The sequence below is a fragment of the Suncus etruscus genome, chromosome 5, assembly GCF_024139225.1.
Source record: "Suncus etruscus isolate mSunEtr1 chromosome 5, mSunEtr1.pri.cur, whole genome shotgun sequence".
NCBI classification, from domain to species: Eukaryota; Metazoa; Chordata; class Mammalia; order Eulipotyphla; family Soricidae; genus Suncus; species Suncus etruscus.
In genome coordinates, this window is record NC_064852.1 from 112,875,544 (window position 1) to 112,893,727 (window position 18,184).

Below are 18,184 nucleotides of genomic sequence, written 5' to 3' on the forward strand. Positions count from 1 at the left end.
GTGGTTTTAGAATCACCCATCATAGGTTTTCTGATCAAATTCTCAGAGAGGGCTGCTGCCTGATTTCCAATCTGGGCACTGCAAGGTAAGCATGGAAAACGGTGCCAGGAAATTGGTTTGATTCCATACTCCCTGCCAAGTCACGGACGGAATCACTATAGGCAAATCAATAAACCTTAGATATCTTTATTGGTTTCTTCTTCAGGAAAATCAAGTCAATAACAGCCTGCAGATAAGACACTCACGTATTCCAGGCCTCCCTGCTGGCTCCAACGTCTGCACCACACCCAGCGCAGATGTTAGCACTAGAGCTACACCACAATTCGCAAATGGGTCTTTGTTAGGATTCTTATTTGGTGTGTCACTCAGCTGTGTGCAGGGGACACTCCTGGCAGGGGAGTAGGGGACCATATGTGGTGCTGTGGACTGAATCCTACTCATTGACCATCTCTCTGGCCCTCGAGGTCTGAAAGCCACTGAATCCCAGGCTCTACCTCCAGGCCCGAACTGAACTTCCTTCCCAGCGAGGGGTCCCAATGCTGAGGAAACTCTGGCTTTCTGGCGTATGGTACACCCAGACAAGCTTGCAGCAAGCATGATAATCACAGTGGAACATCTGCCTGAAAAGCTGCATCCCACAGCCGGTGCACGCTTCTGCTAATTTTAAAAGTAAAATGCTAATATGTTGCTTTACCACCCAAATGAGGCCCAGGAGCACAAACATCCAAGGTGACCCTAATGTTCTTCAGAGTTGTTGATTATGCTGTCATTGCATGCATGTATACACCAAGATTACTGAGAGAAAAAAATAAAGGAAAAGAAAAAAAGAACCCAAGTCATTTGTTTTAAGAAGTATGCCATATTGCACATAAAGATCTCTTAAAGTGCATACATCTCTGTAAACCATGTCTGAATAAAAAAAAAAAAAACCAATTTGGGACTCAAAGTCGTTTGGATACTCCATTTGGTATCTCATTGCATTCTAAACATCACTTCCCAATTGATTCTTATGACCTCTGTTTTATTTTCAGGGTGACCATATCGGAAAACAGAAGCACTCCATGGATTTTCTGATTTGTACTTCTTGGTGGGGGACTGGGAGGCACCTGCCAATTAAACTGGCCACAATCCAACATCCCAGTTTGGTGTCTATCTATCCCCCCATCCCACCTTACCCTCCAAACTGTTAAGGAAAAGAAAAAAAATATTTTGAGGGGTAGAGCAATAGTACAACAGGTAAGGCATGCCATGCATGCAGCTGACCTGGGTCTGATCCTCAAAGTCTGCCATAAATGACTTCTGAGTGCAGAACCAGGAGCAAATCCTGAATGCTGCCAGGTATGGCCCCAAAATAATAATAAAAAAAAATTTGACCATGTATATGACCCCAGGTACAGACTGAAAAATTATTTGCAAAAATAAAAGGAAATAATCACTATAGGTTGTAAAAAGTAACACAGACCTATGGGACATCTTTTCTGCTCTGCTTCCCTTTTCTGGTCCCAGCCATCTTTGCCTGTGAACCCTTTCTTCAGTACCTTAGTTTTCTTTTCTGGGGGAGTTATCTCCTTGGCCCTGGGATAGCTCACCTGTAGTCACAAAGTCAGTCCCTGAGTCTGCTGCAGCCAGGCTAAAAATGCCCCATGTCTCTGTCTCAGCTCCCTCTGAGGCCTGGGCAAGCTGGAAATTAATGGGACACATTTGCCAATGTTCAGGGTTTACTCCTGTCTCAATGCTCAGGGACCTCTCCTGGAGGTGCGCCAGGACCATGTGCAGAAACTGACAAGGCATTGGCTGCTTGCAAGGCAATCCCTTCCCATCTGTATTATCTCTCTGGGCTGAAGTGCCCTTGGAAGAATGTGCAGAGACAACAGAGAACAGGTCTGCCTGCCCAACTTCAGAGGCAGGTGGGTATGGGGATTTCCTGCCACACCAACACCCCTCTGCTAAAAACCAGTAAGTGCCAATCCACCCTCAGCACCTAGGCACCCAGAAAGTGAGGGTGATGCAAGGTTGAATGGTAGGCACCATACAGCTGTTTCACCTTCTCCCGAGTCAGCTGGGAGGAGCAGGTTGTCTGTCGCCTTGCACCCAGCAAGGCTTCAGTATTCAGCCTGCACATGCCTGTCTCTTCATTACCTACAGTGCGACCTACAGTTGATTTCTATTTTGCTGTAAATATCTCAAATGCAGCCAGCTCCAGGGATTACAAGGCAGGCGGAGGATGTTTCAAAGACAATGCGAAGCTATGGCCGCCCGAGGTAGAAAATGTGTGTGAAATGTGCTTTTCTTCTTCTTCTTCTGTTTTTTTTTTATAAGTAAATATTTCTCTCCACTAATAAATGTTTCATTGCATCCAAAGTTCTCCTTTTCAATCTACTTGGCACAGACATTCAGGGAGGAGGAGACCGAAGCAGGCAGAAAAGAGAGGTGGCAGGACCGCAGACAGAGATGAGGGGAAGGTAGTCACCAGTCTTCAAAATCTGTCCCAGAAACAATTACAAGGTGGCTTTTCCTCATTGTAGCACCCAGGGGTGCTCCACATTTTCTTGCTCTCTTCGCCACATTTTCTCAGTAGCCTGCCATCAGGGCTACGCATAAAAATTAATGGTTAATCAATGCGTGCTCTCCTGTTTAACTAATTGGTTCTGCCAAATAGGCCCAGGGATAGGGTGACTTTGCACTGGGGAAAACGATGTTAAGGTAATGGACATTTTGGGGGCCTGTTTGTAAAGCACTCTTGGCATTTTGCTCTTCTCCTCAAAGACCATTATGTTTTTCTCTTTTTTAGCTGCTTTTATTCTAGGGAATGTGAGAAGTTTTGCAGGCCTGCCTACCTACCTACCTACCTATCTATCTATCTATCTATCTATCTATCTATCTATCTATCTATCCATCCATCTATCTAATATGTCTTATATATATTATATATTTGTTTTAGGGCCTCAAGTCAACATATATAAAACCAAAAAAGTATATATGTGTGTGTGTTTTGAGCCATAACCAGTGGTGTTCAGAGGTTACTCCTGGCAGGCTCAGGGGACCATATGGGATGCCGGGGAACGAATCCTGGTTGGCTACATGCAAGGCAAAAACCCTACCTTCTGGCTCCAACATGTATGTATATATGTATCTGTTTTATATGTGTATGCCTTGATATATGTATCTAGTGTGTGAATATATGACTTCCTCATTATCTTAGAGCACATACATCTCTTTGGAAGAGTGCATCCTTATATGACTATGCATATAATTTAAAGGTGAGTAGGGAAGAGGGCTAGTAAAGAGAGTTCCTTCACCACAACTGCTTGGTTAGGAGCACTCCTCTTCAATGATTCTGTTAGGAGCACACACGCCTCCTCTCTTCAAAAAGAATATTTTTGCCATCAACAACTCTGCAGATGTTTAGGAGAGATAGAGGAAGAGCATGTCACAGGCTGGCTTCTTTTGGAGTGGGGGTGGTGTTCACAGTCCCCATCTGCCTGTGCCTTAGATTCACCATAGGATTAAGTTACCCCCAGTGGGACGATGAGCGAGAACACAGTGCACTAACAGGATTAGGGTTTCAGGGCTGGAGGCAGGGAAGCAACAGGGAGAGGGAGAGCAACTCAGGGATTTGGGGGAGAGTGGGGCGGAGGAGAACAGCATGAGTGCTAGGAAGGGCTCAAGGAAGATCAAGTGTTAGTGATTATAGAAGGAGCCATTCAGGTGTGCAGGTCTTTACCCCATGCCCTGTGTCTCACATACCCAGGAGAGCTCCTAAAAGAGAGAGCCAGGAAGGAGCAAAAGTGAGGGGGCACTGGCAGCAAACCACGACTGTCCTCTTCTGTGGCATCTCTGGGCAGCAGGGAAGCTACAGCTCATCTAGAGACTTTGACCTTCCATGGTGCTTGGCCTCCCCAGCCAAATTCTCCTGTTCTTCTCCACCCCTCCTCCTCTGCTTTGTCCTATTGGGCCTCCTGTGCACCATGGCTTGGGGAGTACAAGGAATTTCATACCATAGAGGTGGGCCTGAGCTCCCAGAAACAATTCTGCACCCACGGGAGCCAGGGGAAGGCAGCCCTGGGAGGCTAACAAAGAAAAGGTTCCATGCTCACATCTAATGAAATTTTCCCCTGAGCTTCCTAGTGGAGAGGCTAAAGGTCTGAGCTCATCCCATGGCAAATGGATAAGGTATAAACCTAATTACGTACATATGGAACTAGATTCTTCCCAGAGCTCAGGGAGGGAGGCATGCTGGTGGGGATGGGTGGGTCTGGAGTTTGGAAAGGTCACCAGCCCTCTGCTGATCACACACAACCACGTGGACATGAGCTGCTCCTAACGTGATTTCTGGACACTGGGGCCCATTAAGAGCTAATGGTTTGAGCTGTTGTCCCAATCTTCTGAACCATAAACAAAATAGCTACAGCAGGAAGAATGAGGGGAAGCCATCCTAAACCTATGCTGGAAGATTAAAAAAAAAAAAAAGATTTGCAGATGACATGATACTCTACTTAGAAAACCCTAAAGACTCTACCAAAAAGCATCTAGAAATAAGAGATTCATATAGCAAAGTGGCAGGCTACAAAATTAACACACAAAAATCAATGGCCTTTTTATACACTAATAATGATAGGGAAGAAATGGACATTAAGAGAACAATCCCATTCACATTAGTGCCACACAAACTCAAATATCTTGGAGTCACCTGACTAAAGATGTGAAGAATCTATACAAAAAAAACCTATAAAACACTGCTCCAAGAAAGAAGAGAGGACACGCGGAAATGGAAACACATACTCTGCTCATGGATTGGCAGGATCAACATCATTAAAATGGCAATACTTCCAAAAGCATTGTACAGATTTAACGCAATTCCTCTAAAGATACCCATGACATTCTTCGAAGAAGTGGATCAAACACTTCTGAAATTCATTTGGAACTATAAACAACCTCGAATAGCTAAAGCACTCTTTGGGAAAAGGAATATGGGAGGCATTACTTTCCCCAATTTTAAGCTGTATTACAAAGCAATAGTTATAAAAACAGCATGGCATTAGAATAAAGACAGACCCTCAGATCAGTGGAATAGGCTTGAGTACTCAGAGAAGGTTCCGCAGACATATAACCACCTAGTTTTTGATAAAGAGGCAAGAAATTCTAAATGGAGCAAGGAAAGCCTATTCAACAAGTGGTGTTGGCACAACTGGTTAGCCACTTGCAAAAAAGCGAACTCAGACCCCCAGCTAAACACCATGTACGAAGGTAAAAATCCAAATGGATTAAAGACCTTTATATCAGATTTGAAACTATAAGGTATATAGAACAACATGTAGGTGAAACACTCCAGGACATTGAGACTAAAGGCATCTTTAAGGAGGAGACAGCACTCTCCAAACAAGTGGAAGCAGAGATAAACAGATGGGACTATATTAAGCTGAGAAGCTTCTGCATCTCAAAGGAGATAGTGCCCAGAATACAAAGGCCACCCACTGAGTGGGAGAAATTATTCACCCAATACTCATTAGATAAAGAACTAATATCCAAAATTTACAAGGTACTGACAGAACTATACAAGAAAAAACATCTAACCCCATAAAAAAATGGGGAGAAGAAATGAACATACACTTTGAAAAAGAAGAAAGGCAAATGGCCAAAAGGCACATGAAAAGATGCTCCACATCACTAATCATCAGGGAGATGCAAATCAAAACTACTATGAGGTACCACCTCACGCCACTGAGATTGGCACACATCACATAAAAGAAAAACAAGCAGTGCTGGCAGGGATGTGGAGAGAAAGAAACTCTTTTTCACTGCTGGTGGTAATGCCATCTAGTACAACCTTTATGGAAAGCGATATGGAGATTCCTTCACAAACTGGAAATTGAGCTTCCATATGATCCAGCTATACCACTCCTAGGAATATACCCGAGGAACACAAAAATACAATACAAAAATCCCTTCCTTATACCTATATTCATTGCAGTGCTATTTACAATAGCCAGACTCTGGAAACAACCAAGATGCCCTTCAACAGATGAGTGGCTAAAGAAACTGTGGTACATATACACAATGGAATACTATGCAGCCGTCAGGAGAGATGAAGTCATGAAATTTTCCTATACATGGATGTACATGGAATCTATTATTCTGAATGAAGTAAGTCAGAGGAAGAGAGAAAGACGCAGAACGGTTTCACTCATCTATGGGTTTTAAGAAAAATGGGGCCCAGAGAGATAGCACAGTGGCGTTTGCCTTGCAAGCAGCTGATCCAGAACCAAAGGTGGTTGGTTCGAATCCCGGTGTCTCATATGGTCCCCCGTGCCTGCCAGGAGCTATTTCTGAGCAGACAGCCAGGAGTAACCCCTGAGCACCACCGGGTGTGCTCCCCCCCCCTAAAAAAAAAGAAAAGAAAAATGAAAAACATTTTTAACAGTGTCTCAGAGACAAGAGAAATGAGGGCTGGTAGGTGCAGCTCATGACATGAAGCTCATCACATAGAGTGATGAGTGCAGTTGGAGAGATGACTACACTGAAAACTATCATAACAATGTGAATGAATGAGAGAAGTAGAAAGCCTGTCTCGAGTACAGGTGTGGGGGGGTGGGGAGGAGGAAGATCTGGGAAATTGGTGGTGGGAATGTTGCACTGGTGAAGGGGGTGTTCTTTACATGACTGTAATCATACAACTATAATCATATTTGTAATCATGGTGTTTAAAAAAGATAATTATAAAAAAAAAGAAAGATGTTTTGTTTTTGGGGTCACACCTGGTGCTGCTCAGGGGTTACTCTTGGCTCTGAACTCAGAAATCACTCCTGGCAGGTTCAGGGGATCATATGGAATGCTGGGGGATCAAACACAAGTCCATTTTGGGTCGGCAGTGTACAAGGCAAATGCCCCACCACTGTGCTATCACTCTCGCCCCCCAAATTTTTTTAATTTAGTTATTTCTTGGAAAAAGAATTGGCATCCCTGGGGCTGAAGTGATAGCACAGTGGTAGGGCGTTTGTCTTGCACACAACGGATACAGGATGGAGAGTAGTTCGAATCCCAGCTTTGGTCTCCCAAGCCAGGAATGATTTCTGAGCACATAACCAGGAGTAACCCCTGAGTGTCATCAGATGTGGCCCAAAAGCCAAAGCCAGAAAAATAAAAAATAAAAAATAATTGGCATCCCTAAGAGAAGAAAGAGGATGAGGAGAACTTATGGGATGCAGCTGAAGTAAGGCCCATCAGATGAAGTAAAGGTTTGAAGGGCCTATTATGTCCCTTCCAGACCTATGGTTTTCAAAGAATCAAGAAAATATCCCAGGGGTCCTTGCTGTTTCTTAAAAGGACAAGTTGCTTCTAAGTTATTCATTAGCTCTGTAGCAAGCCTCTTATCTGCAAATACTGAGATGCTTTTGTCAACAGGATTTGGGTACTGACTCTTGTACTTGGGCAATTGGAAACATCAGGGCAAAGGTGGCAATGAGAACCAGCCCAGATCACGTAGGGTACAGGCCCAGATTGGAGATGAGATGCACACAACTCCAAGACTCTGGGGTCAGCTTTGGACTTGCCTCTCCTCCCTTATTGCTATGAGTGTCATGGCAGGGTTGGCATTCTCATAGTTTTTTCCAATGACATGTTTTCGTTTTGAAAATCCATCTGGGTTTTGAAGTGGGGTGTTTGTTTGTTTGTTAGAAGGAATGCTGCAAATTCAAGTAAGTGGAAACAGCTTTCAACTCTGTCCTCAGGAGTTGAGGCTGGGGCTCAAACTCTGAAAGGACAAGGCTTGTCAACATCGGGACTCAGGGAATGGAGCGTTTCTCCCCAAAAAACCAAAAATCTTTCTTCATTGAGAAACAGAACTGCCAGGAAGTCTTTGTCCCTATGGACGCACAATGGCCAAGAAGAGGGAAAGACCCCAAGTGATGACCAGCTGCCTCCCAGGAGGACTCCCAGTTTCCCATATCTCTGTAAGAGTCTGAATGTTTCCTTTCTGCTGTCCTGTGAAACTTAAAGTTCTGAACTGTGGAAGACAGACAAAACCTCAGGTTTCTCTGAGATCATCAAACATCACATTAAAGCTTCATGTCTTTCTATCATTGGCTATGTGGGATTCTAAAACTCAACTGTCTTCACTCTCCCATCCCCAAAATGGACACCCATTTGGCAGCCCTTCAAGACTCTTCTGGTCCCAACTTCTTACAAAGGCCTTCAGAAAAGTCTTGCAAGGAAATCAAAGGGAAGCAGAGTTACATTAGCCAGCAAGAGGTTGCAAGCACTCAACGAGGAGCAGTGGAGAGAAAGGCTGTGTCTGGGCATTTCAGGGCAACAGCTTCTGTCCCAGCAGCTCTGATCCCAGTAACTGTCCCCATTTTCTCCAGGGTAAAATCATGGAAAAAGCAACTTTCGTTCCTCCCAACTTTCTCCCTGTTCCTCCCAAAGTTGGGGATGTGCATAATTGCCTCTATAATTATTATCCACACCCATGAAACTTCAGCTGCTGTATTTACAGCCCCGTGCCAACGTCTGGGGTGTTATTAATGCAGCGGGTGAAACCCAAAGCAGTAGTTTCTGCTTGTGGTTTCTGGAGAAATATATGTGAAGCAATTTGTGTAATATCAGGGCTCCATTGGGCAGAGGAGAAGAGCGTCTGCCTTGTGGTTAGCCCATAAATATGCAGGAGAAGAGGCCCGCCCTATAGGAAAATCTTAAACCCCCCCCTTTGTGGCATGGGAAATTGGATCAAGATTTGGGGCTGTGCAGCCCACGTGGCACCATGATGGGGTTGCATAGAGCCAAGCGGAGGCAATGATGAGATCACCTTTCTCCCAGGCAGCTTGACCAGCATCTGCCAGATGAGAAGAGATGGAGAAGGGGCTTCTGGCTGGTGTGGGGGTGGGGAGGCAGCTCCTTTGTCCTTCCTCATGCCTCAATTTCCCCCAGTCTGGACTCCAGCTTGGGTCCAAGTTGTTGTCAGTAATATTTTGCAACCTTGATCTTGTTTTGCTCCCAGCTTCTCAAGTCCCTTATCTTCCCTATACACAAATTTTGGTGTTAGTGTTGAGCTGAGAATTGAAACCAAACCCCCATATTTCTGCCCCCAATGTCATATGTCATGGTACCTTGGTGGGGGCACAAACAGACCCTGGGCCTGCACCATATGACAGCACACTGCTTTCTGAACACATGTCGTTATGGTTGTGCCTATAGGCCCGGCTGTCTGACTGACTTACAAGCCCCCCACTTAGTACCCACTTGCTTGGCATGGTGCCCACTACTCAGTGGTGGCACAGAGAAACTCACTGACAGGAGCCAGCATGGAAGAGGCTTCTTCTTCCCACCCCCCTGCTGCCCTCAAGTCCTCTCTATACCCATCTCCCCTGCATGGCACTGAATCAAATGGCAGCACACTTGACAAATCTATTTGGCACGGCTCACTCCGCTCTTTCGACCCAATGGTCCAGAGAGTGGCATGGAATCTGCACATGAAATGCAGACAACATCTGGGTCTGAGCACTGCTAATGGAGGGGCATCTGGCTGGGCCAGGTCCTCCATTCCTGTCACACCCGGGGTAGGATAGGGGAGGCAGGTGGTGACTCACTGGCAAGCTTTTCTTCTCCTTTTTCAGACCAAGAAGATGGATTTCTAATGGAGAAAGGATTTTTCCCTCAGCCCCAGAGTTCTTTCTGTGGGCAATAAAAATTCACTGGAAAAAAAAGCCCAAACTCAAAATAAAAATATAATCACTACTTGAACTGAAAGCAAATTATCCTTTGGTTGACAGAGAGAGGGAGAAATGTAGTGAAATGTAAGAAAGAGAGATAGAGAAAAAGAGTGAGAATATGATATAATCCATGTAAAAAGTTGGGGGAGGCTGAAAGCGGAACAGAGTTCCTAGGAATATCTTCCTGCAGAGTGAGTGCCCAGGACCAAGCCAGGCAGGACAGCATCTATTAAATTGTGCCACGCTAAGGTATTTCCAAAAGAAGATTTCCTACAAATGCTGTTTTAAATAGCATCCCAGGCCATCTGCGCTTTGAAAAATCAGCTTATGCTACGGTCCTCCCTCCGGTAGGGGCTGCTTAGTCACTGAACCTGGCCTGGGACACAGTCAGGTGGACCTTCTCCTTTTCCCCCTGGACCAGCCCTCCTGCTGCTGCTGTCTGCTTCACACTGAGATGCTGGGTGGTGGGGAAAGGAGATGCGTGGGATGAGAGTTCACCCCCTTACCGGATGCCAGCTCAGGCAAACCTGCTCTCAGGACTATTGGGAGAACGTAGAACAAAGGTGATATCAGGTCAGGCCTGGTCCAATCTCCTCCCCCATTCTAGATTTTAACCACTAAATACTTCACTCTCTCTATTGTCAAAGGGGGGGGGGTTCTGAGACGAAATAATAAATGGTGTCATGTTACTATGGCAATTTTAATTAGGAAAAAGGAGGAATCGACTCCTTTGGGCCAGTATGTGTTTCAGCTGGTCAAGTAGCCAAGCATAGGGTTTTGTACAGTTAAGACTTGGAGTTTTGTTCTTCATAGCACATGCTACCAGTCCCCCACCCCTCCGGCACTGACAGGAACAGCCTGATAACCTTCAAGTATCAGCGAGTGTGACTCCCTTCACCACAATAAAAATTGCAACAACACAACAACGGACACGACTTAAAAATTCAGGTTTCCGAGCTGGAGAGCCAAGTGGGTAAGACAGCTGCCTTACAGGCTGCCAACAATAGTTCAATCCCTAGCATTCCATATGGTCCTCCAAACACTGCCAGGAGTAAATCCTGAGCACCACTGGATGTGGCTCACACACTAACATTTCAGGTCATTTATCCCCCCCCCCCCCCCCCCGCCCCAAATGAAATAATGCCAAACCTAAAGTTTAGGATTTAGGGGTCCAAGGTTTCTAGTTGCACCAGAGAAGGCCAAGCTACCTTGGGCATGTGTAGTCAGCCGAGGAGAAGCCATTTGCATAAAGCACTTCTCCAGTCTGGCCACACAGCAGAGATATGGTTAGCTCCCACTCTCCAGAAGTTTCTTTTCTTCCCAGCTCCATCCCATTTGCTGAAGGAGGATTCTGCAGAAAGCCCCATCCTGCCAGAGCTCAGAGCCAGTTCACAGTGGACAGACTTCAGAGACAATCGACCTTTGCAATAAGACACCCAATGTCCCTGCAGCAGCCTCCATCTGCTGCAGGTCCCTGATAACCCAGGCCAGCTGCCAGCCTGCTCTGGTCCAGAACACTCAGTGTCTTAAACTGGAGTGGCCGGATGTCATCACTCATTGCCACCAAAGCCCCCCATCACCCACAATGACACCCTTCCGGAAGCCCACACACAAAGGGCACCCCAGTGACTGGCCACCAAGCATGGCTGCCAGTTTAATCCCACCCCTGACACACCTAATTTCTCCTCACTCTTTAGGGTTTCTTTTCTTCTCGGGGAATTGGGACTCCCTTTCAGGATTGGGGCCCCTTTCATTTCCAGACCTGGGGAACTCTTAAACTGCAGATTCCTGGGGTTTGGGGATTATTAACCCAGCATGGAGAAGGGACTGGGGGCCATAAATACTCATTTGGGAGGTGGCAGCTAGGAAGCCTTTTCTCCCTCATTTGCAGTCAGCAGGCTCTCACACCCTCAGGTCCCCACTCCCACCTCTTCTCCTCAGACTCAAGGGCAGTGGAGAGAAGGTGTTTTTCAATCACTTTAGCATAAAAAAGACTATTTTCATGTCTCCCACCTCTTGCTGTGATTGAAATCTCTGGGAAATAGGCCTGCACCCCAGGATTGGAGTTGACTTTCAGAACCTCCCATCCTACCCCCTCCTTCCTAAGAGAAGACAAAGGAGCTTACCCTGTGGTTCTTGCCATGTCTGTACACCATCCAGTCTTCCCCGTTGGTGCTGACTTCCAGCTTGTAGGATTTAACGTAGTAGCCATTCTGGGTTTCCCGGGAAATGGCGCCCTGGGTTGCAATGGCAGTGAGAAGGGTAAGGAATCGCAGGTCCACCTGGAAGGAAGAAAGAAAGAATGAAAGGGTGGAAGAAAGGAAGGAAGGAAGAAAGGAGGAAGGAAGGATGAATGATGAATGGATGGAAAAGAATAAAAAGAAAGAAGGAAGAAAAGGGAGGGAAGAAAGAAGGAAGGAGGGAAGGAATGAGGGACGGAGGGAAGGGAGAAAGGAGGGAAGGAGGAAAGGAAGAAGGGAAGAAAGAAGAAAGAAAAGGGAGAAGGGAAGGAAGAAAAAAGAAAAGGAAGAAGGAAAGAAAGGAGAGGAGAGGGCCCGGAGAGATAGCACAGTGGCGTTTGCCTTGCAAGCAGCCGATCCAGGACCTAAGGTGGTTGGTTCGAATCTCGGTGTCCCATATGGTCCCCCGTGCCTGCCAGGAGCTATTTCTGAGCAGACAGCCAGGAGTAATCCCTGAGCACTGCTGGCTGTGGCCCCAAAAGCCAAAAAGCCAAAAAGCCAAAAAAAAAAAAAAAAAAAAAAAAAAGAAAGGAGAGGAGGGAAGGAAAGAAGAAAAGAAGGAAGGAGGGAAGAAAGGAAGGAAGGCCCAGAAGCCACTCATCAGATCCAGGGCAGAGGCTGCTTTGTCATCAGAGAAGAAACTCATTAGCCTGATTCAACCTGCCAAAGGCAGCCATGATATATTCACATGCATAGGTCTTCAATTGCATGGGGCAGATAAACTTTACTTATCTTCAAGTGGACACCTTTAACATTAGAACTGGGTAATTTTTCTTTTATTCTCTCTATTTTGCCTTTCTTTTTCTTTTTCTTTTTTTTTCTTTTTCTGGCCATACCTGGCAGTGCTTGGGGTTACTTCTGGCTCTGCATGCAGGACTTACTCCTGGTGGGGTGCTTGGGGAAAGTGAGGGAACTATATGGGATGCCAGAGATTGAAACCAGGTAGACCACATGTAAGGGAAAGGCCCTACCACCTACCTGTTGTGCTATGGCTCTGTCCACCCGCCACTTAATTTTTTTGCAATTTTTGAATTGGATTCATTGAATAATTAATTGAATTAATTGAAATAGGATTAGTTTCTTTCATTTCATCTGTAAGGAATTGGTACAGCTCTCCAGACTCAACTATGGATTGCATTAGAATAGGAAAACAGATGTTGTTTAAGCAGGGGTCTCAAACTCAATTTACCTGGGAGCCGCAGGAGGCAAAGTCGGGGTGATCCTTGAGTGCAAAGTCAGTAGTAAGCCTTGAACATTGGGGGGTGTGACCCAAACAACAAAAACGAAACAAAACAAAAAGATTCCTCTAGGGCAGGGCCACAAAATGTTGTACGGCGGGCCGTTTGCGGTCAGTGGGCCACGAGTTTGAGACCCAGAGATGGAAGATAATTCCAATCCAATCCACTTTCTCTCCACTTCAGTCCCTTCAATCCATGTCACTTAGGCGTTGTGAAAGTCTCTCTCTCTCTCTCTCTCTCTCTCTCTCTCTCTCTCTCTCTCTCTCTCTCTCTCTCTCTCTCTCTCTCCCCACAGCCCCGTCCATTGTGTATTTAGTCACACAGGTCATGAGAGGTCAAAGGGCAGGCAGAGTCTGACTAAGCAATTAGGTTTATGCACCAAGTGCTGACCTCTGGCTCCCTAGAAAGAAGGCCAATGGTTGGAGACTCCTCCCCTCCTCTCACCCCAAACCCATTTGCAAATTGCTGGATGTCCTTCCTTTGCTGGTCACCTTGTTTCTTAATGGCAGTCTCTGTGTGATTCTGACAGCACACACTGGTGAAATTGGATGCACCAGGTCGTTATGGGCTCTCTTCAATGTTCCTACCATGCTGATGTGTTAAAAAAAAATGCTCAGTACTTTAGGTGTGTAAGAGAAATAGGTGCAGAGCAAAAAGAGAAAATATAGGCTTATGTACTGCAAGCCAGGAGGATTATCTGTGGAATGCTGATTACCAAGGAGAACATTCTGGAAGCTTTTAAGGAGAAGGACTTTAGGAGAGGCAGAAAGAGAGAGTGACAGAGTGACATAAATTTTGGGCTCCAATAGCCTTTGGGAACTTATTGAAGTTTCTAAACATTCCTTCTCCCATTCTTATTATTCGCTATTTATTTATTTATTTATTTATGGCCACACCCAGCAGTGCTCAGGGGTTACTCCTGGCTCTGCACTCAGAAATCACTCCTGGCAGGTTTGGGGGACCATATGGGATACCAGTGATCGAATCTGGGTCCATCCCTGGTTGGCTGCATGCAAGACAAACACCCTACCACTGTGCTATCGCTCTGGCCCCCAACTCTTTATTTTGTAAAAGTCTTCTCAGACTGTAGGCCACTAGGCCAAGTCCAAACTGAGACAGGCTTGTCTGAGGGCCACAAAACCATGCATCTGCAGAGTTTGCAACCTGCTCATCTCTGGGGAGGAGATGGGGATGGACTTCAGATCAGGGAGGATCATTCAATTTGGGCTGAGAGTCTTACTCAGAGGCAAAGCAAACACTAGTCTGAGTAGATGCTGGTGGGCATCTGGGTAGGGAGAGTTTTATTCTTGGTAGTATAATGAGCATTTCCCTCTGTTCTTGTGTAAGCTAAATGCCAAACCATCCTGACAGAGAGCAAAGATCAGGTGAAGAAATCGTGTTTAGGTAGCAACTCAATAATGTACCCTTAAAAATCATTCCAGTCTTCAATGCTTTCCTGGGAGAAGACAGCAGGAGGGTTATAGAGCCTCCTTCCATGAACTACAGAGATAGGGCAAGCAGCAGACTGGCCCCACAGTTTTGTCAAGTCCTGATGATCTTTGTAAGGGCAGGGACAGTGTTCAGAGCCCTCAGCTTTCAGTCTAGCTCACCTGTATATAGTACTTGTTTGCTCAGGATATGCTGTTTCTTTCACCACCTAGGCCAGGAGGAACCACTTTTGTTCCTGACCGAGATCCCCACATGCCACATCCAACAGCATCTGAGTAATTACCTGGAGATACTCTTTGCTGGAGTCCAAGTTGGGGGTCCAGCCATTATCATCCCCACGAAGTCGGCCTTGTTGAGGGGTCCACCTTCCATCCAGGTAGGTAGACGAGGCACTAATCTGGTCGTTGGCAATCTGGCCAGACTCCATTCCCAGGGAGGCATTGCACTGGAAACCTGGAACAGAGCAATGGGGAAAGTCAAGGGCACTTAGGGCTCTCAACCTCAAACCCCCGGGTTCCCCTGAACATGGCTCTCTGATAGAAACAGACAAGTCCACACAAGTACCGCCTTCATCTGAAGGAACTAATTACACACCCGAGTCTTAACAAACAACTGTGTCAAGTCATAGAACTTGACAACCCCTCTGGGTACAAAAGAAACCAAATTGGACCCGAAAGAAATCAGGCAATGGGTAAATAAAAAATCATCAGATAAATCAAAAAGGCAATCTAAACTACCAGAATGGCTGGCTTATGGACTCCTGAGGCACCGGCACTGAACTTGGGGGCTGTTTGCATTAGAATCTGGGTGGGCTGGTACATCTTGGGAAGTCTGCTTTATTAATAAACACCCAGGAGGCACTTTTTTTTCTTTTTTTAACTCCACTGTCTCATGAGTCCTGGCACAGAGGATAGACATTACAAAGCAATAAATACGTGTCTTTGGGTAGACTTTGCTAGGGACACAAGCCTGTCACTTGATTTTCCCTGTACCCTCATCTAAGCAAACAGACCCAGAAGTCACTTTCTTATTACCTACACTGTCGGCTTAATTACTTACTGTCTTTTCCATGAAAATTACCAACATGGGCTAGTATTTTGTGTGCTTGTGTCTGATAAGGACCGGCATGTGTTATAGTAATTTTTTTTTAATTCTGTGACTGTATTGGCCTCTACAGAATTGGTGTAATTTGTAATTCTGGTTTTGGGGTCCCTCAATTGTCAGGTGTTCTTTGACAAAACAGAAAAAAGAAAACAAGCCAAACACTAGGGGAAAGAGGACAAGTTTCCAAGGATCAACTCACTCTCTTGAGGCTCCTGATGGATCAGGTAGTAGCGTGCGGAGAAGCCATCCTTGGCCACGGCCATGTCTGTGTGGAAGGTCAGAGAGAGGATCCCTGTGGTCGAACGTAGTTCAGAGGGGGTTTGGGTCCCACAGTACTTGCCGATCAGGGAACCAACTGGACATGTAGGAAAAGAAGAGAGGGCAGCAGAAAAAGAAATGTCAAACTCTGACTTAAAGATAGTCTTCCCTCCCATAAGGGTAAACCATTGGAGCATCAGTTCTTAGGTCTTGGATCAAGGGAAAAAAACCAAAGATATGGGTGCAGAATAATGTTTAATATTTTCCCTACACTTTTAAAAGCACTTTCCCTGACCTGGCTTCATTCTGTTCCAACAGCTCACCATTAAAAGCTATCATTACAAGACCTGTGCTACAGAAGAAGAAATTGAGGTTCAAAAAGCTCACATGAATTTTCCTTGTTCATGCAGCTAAGAAATTGGAGAGTTAGGACTTAAACCCAAGGTTTTGGACTAAATCTTATGCTTTTTCTCAGGAAACCAAATTGCTTAGCCATCAAATCTCCCTTGTAATGGAAAATTTCTTCCAATGACTCTGAAAGTGAAAGATTGGTTTCCTGGCTGAGACAGACTCCATCCAAGACCTCTGATGCTCTTCGATTGCAAATCATGCTCCCTTTCTGCCTTGGGCAATCTGTTTTGATATCTATGACTCTATTAAAGATTTTTTTGAACAATTATAGCAGTGACCATGATGATGAAACAGTAGCCTATTTCTATGAATAAACTCCACATTAGTTCAGTAACTTGTGCTAGGTCTCAGAAGTGTTATTTAGTTAGAGCCAAGATTTAAAGTCAATCCATTTAGTCCAAGATCATATTTGGTCAGAGTCAGTCATCACCAAGTCACGGTTAATAAAAAAGCTGAGAACTTAGGGGCACTGCTAGATGTTTTCTCACTCTGGCCCAAGCGTCTACTCAATACTCATTATTCTTCCAATAAACATTTTTAAAGCAGAAAATACCTTCTTGCAATGTGGGAATCAACACTATGAAGGCTAAGAGAACATCATTGGTGGTCCTGGAAGAACCTTAAGGGATGCAAAAGTCTTGGCTCTCCTGTTCATTGGTACTTAAGGAATTAACAGGCACAAGGATGCTTGCAGAAAAACCATCACTCACCGTGAGGGATTCCGTCCCAGATGTCCAGCCAGTCATACTTGCAATCTCCTTCTCCCATCTGCAAGGGATCATGCTCCAGGTCAAAGGTCAGGAACTGCAGAATGATCTCCATCTTGGGCTTGGCCAGGATGGTGAAGGTGCAGTCCAAGTTGTGCGGGTACTTTTCTGGGAACCCAGGGGACTCAATGGTCCCGTTGGGACTGGTGAAGTTTTTAGAGCAATCTTCAGAGCCTGTATGGAAAATAGAGCAATTGGAGGGCTATCACATGGGTTATTTAAATGTTTGGGCCCAAATCCCCACCACTCACAAGGGTTTTGTTTCCTCTGGAGTGGGCCCCCTGAGCAATATACTGTTCACAGCCAAATTCTCACTCCATTTTAGGTAGAAATGAGAGAGGATAGATGGTTGGTGCTAAGTGACATATTAGAGCAAGGGAGTACAGTGGGGTGAGACAGAGAGAGAGAGAGAGAGAGAGAGAGAGAGAGAGAGAGAGAGAGAGAGAGTCATTTGGAAAGGGGGAACAGAGTCTTCTTTCTCAATTACTCAGCTGCTTGCTCCAGAAATGTAAGTTATTTCAATCCTTAAGGAAGGCTTGCTGATTGCCAGCAGGGAAAACAATGTTCCTACTTATTTATGGCTGACCCCAACACTAGCCCCTATTGTGCAACCAGAGCCAACTCCATGGCCCCTTCTCCTGCCCAGATCCAAGGTGCCTCAGGGGAGGGGCAAAGGGGAGCTGGGGTCTCATTCATGTCCCGGCTCTATTAAAACGAGCTGCTCTGTAGTGGCCAGACAATTAACAATTGGCATTTGTAGCGGGTGGATCACAGCGGGGCAGCGGGATGTGAGAGGCCGCAGGAGCAGAGCAAAGTCTGGATTGACATTTGGAAGCTTCTGGTTCTTTTGTGGTCTGAAGGGTTTGCTTCCCTCCAAAGCTCTGGGCTGCCTTCCTGGGACCCATGGAGGTGACCTCAGTTCAATGCCGCCCACTTTTTGCACTGTGCAAACTTGTAGGGGGGGGACTATAGGGGTCTGGGAGAGTTCCAGCCTCCCTCTGTTGCTTTCTAGG

General features: G+C 45.7%; 1 protein-coding gene across 1 annotated transcript in view; it reads right to left on the minus strand.

Moving 5' to 3' along the window:
* Nucleotides 1-18,184, minus strand: part of NRP2 (neuropilin 2) — a 119,519-nt gene that overhangs the window by 56,861 nt on the left and 44,474 nt on the right. The window contains exons 4-7 of the mRNA XM_049773181.1: nucleotides 17,115-17,345; nucleotides 15,935-16,090; nucleotides 14,915-15,084; nucleotides 11,831-11,986 (exon numbers count right to left, since the gene is read on the minus strand). Of these exons, the coding sequence (XP_049629138.1) occupies nucleotides 11,831-11,986; nucleotides 14,915-15,084; nucleotides 15,935-16,090; nucleotides 17,115-17,345 (713 nt within the window). The remainder of the gene's footprint in view (nucleotides 1-11,830; nucleotides 11,987-14,914; nucleotides 15,085-15,934; nucleotides 16,091-17,114; nucleotides 17,346-18,184) is intronic.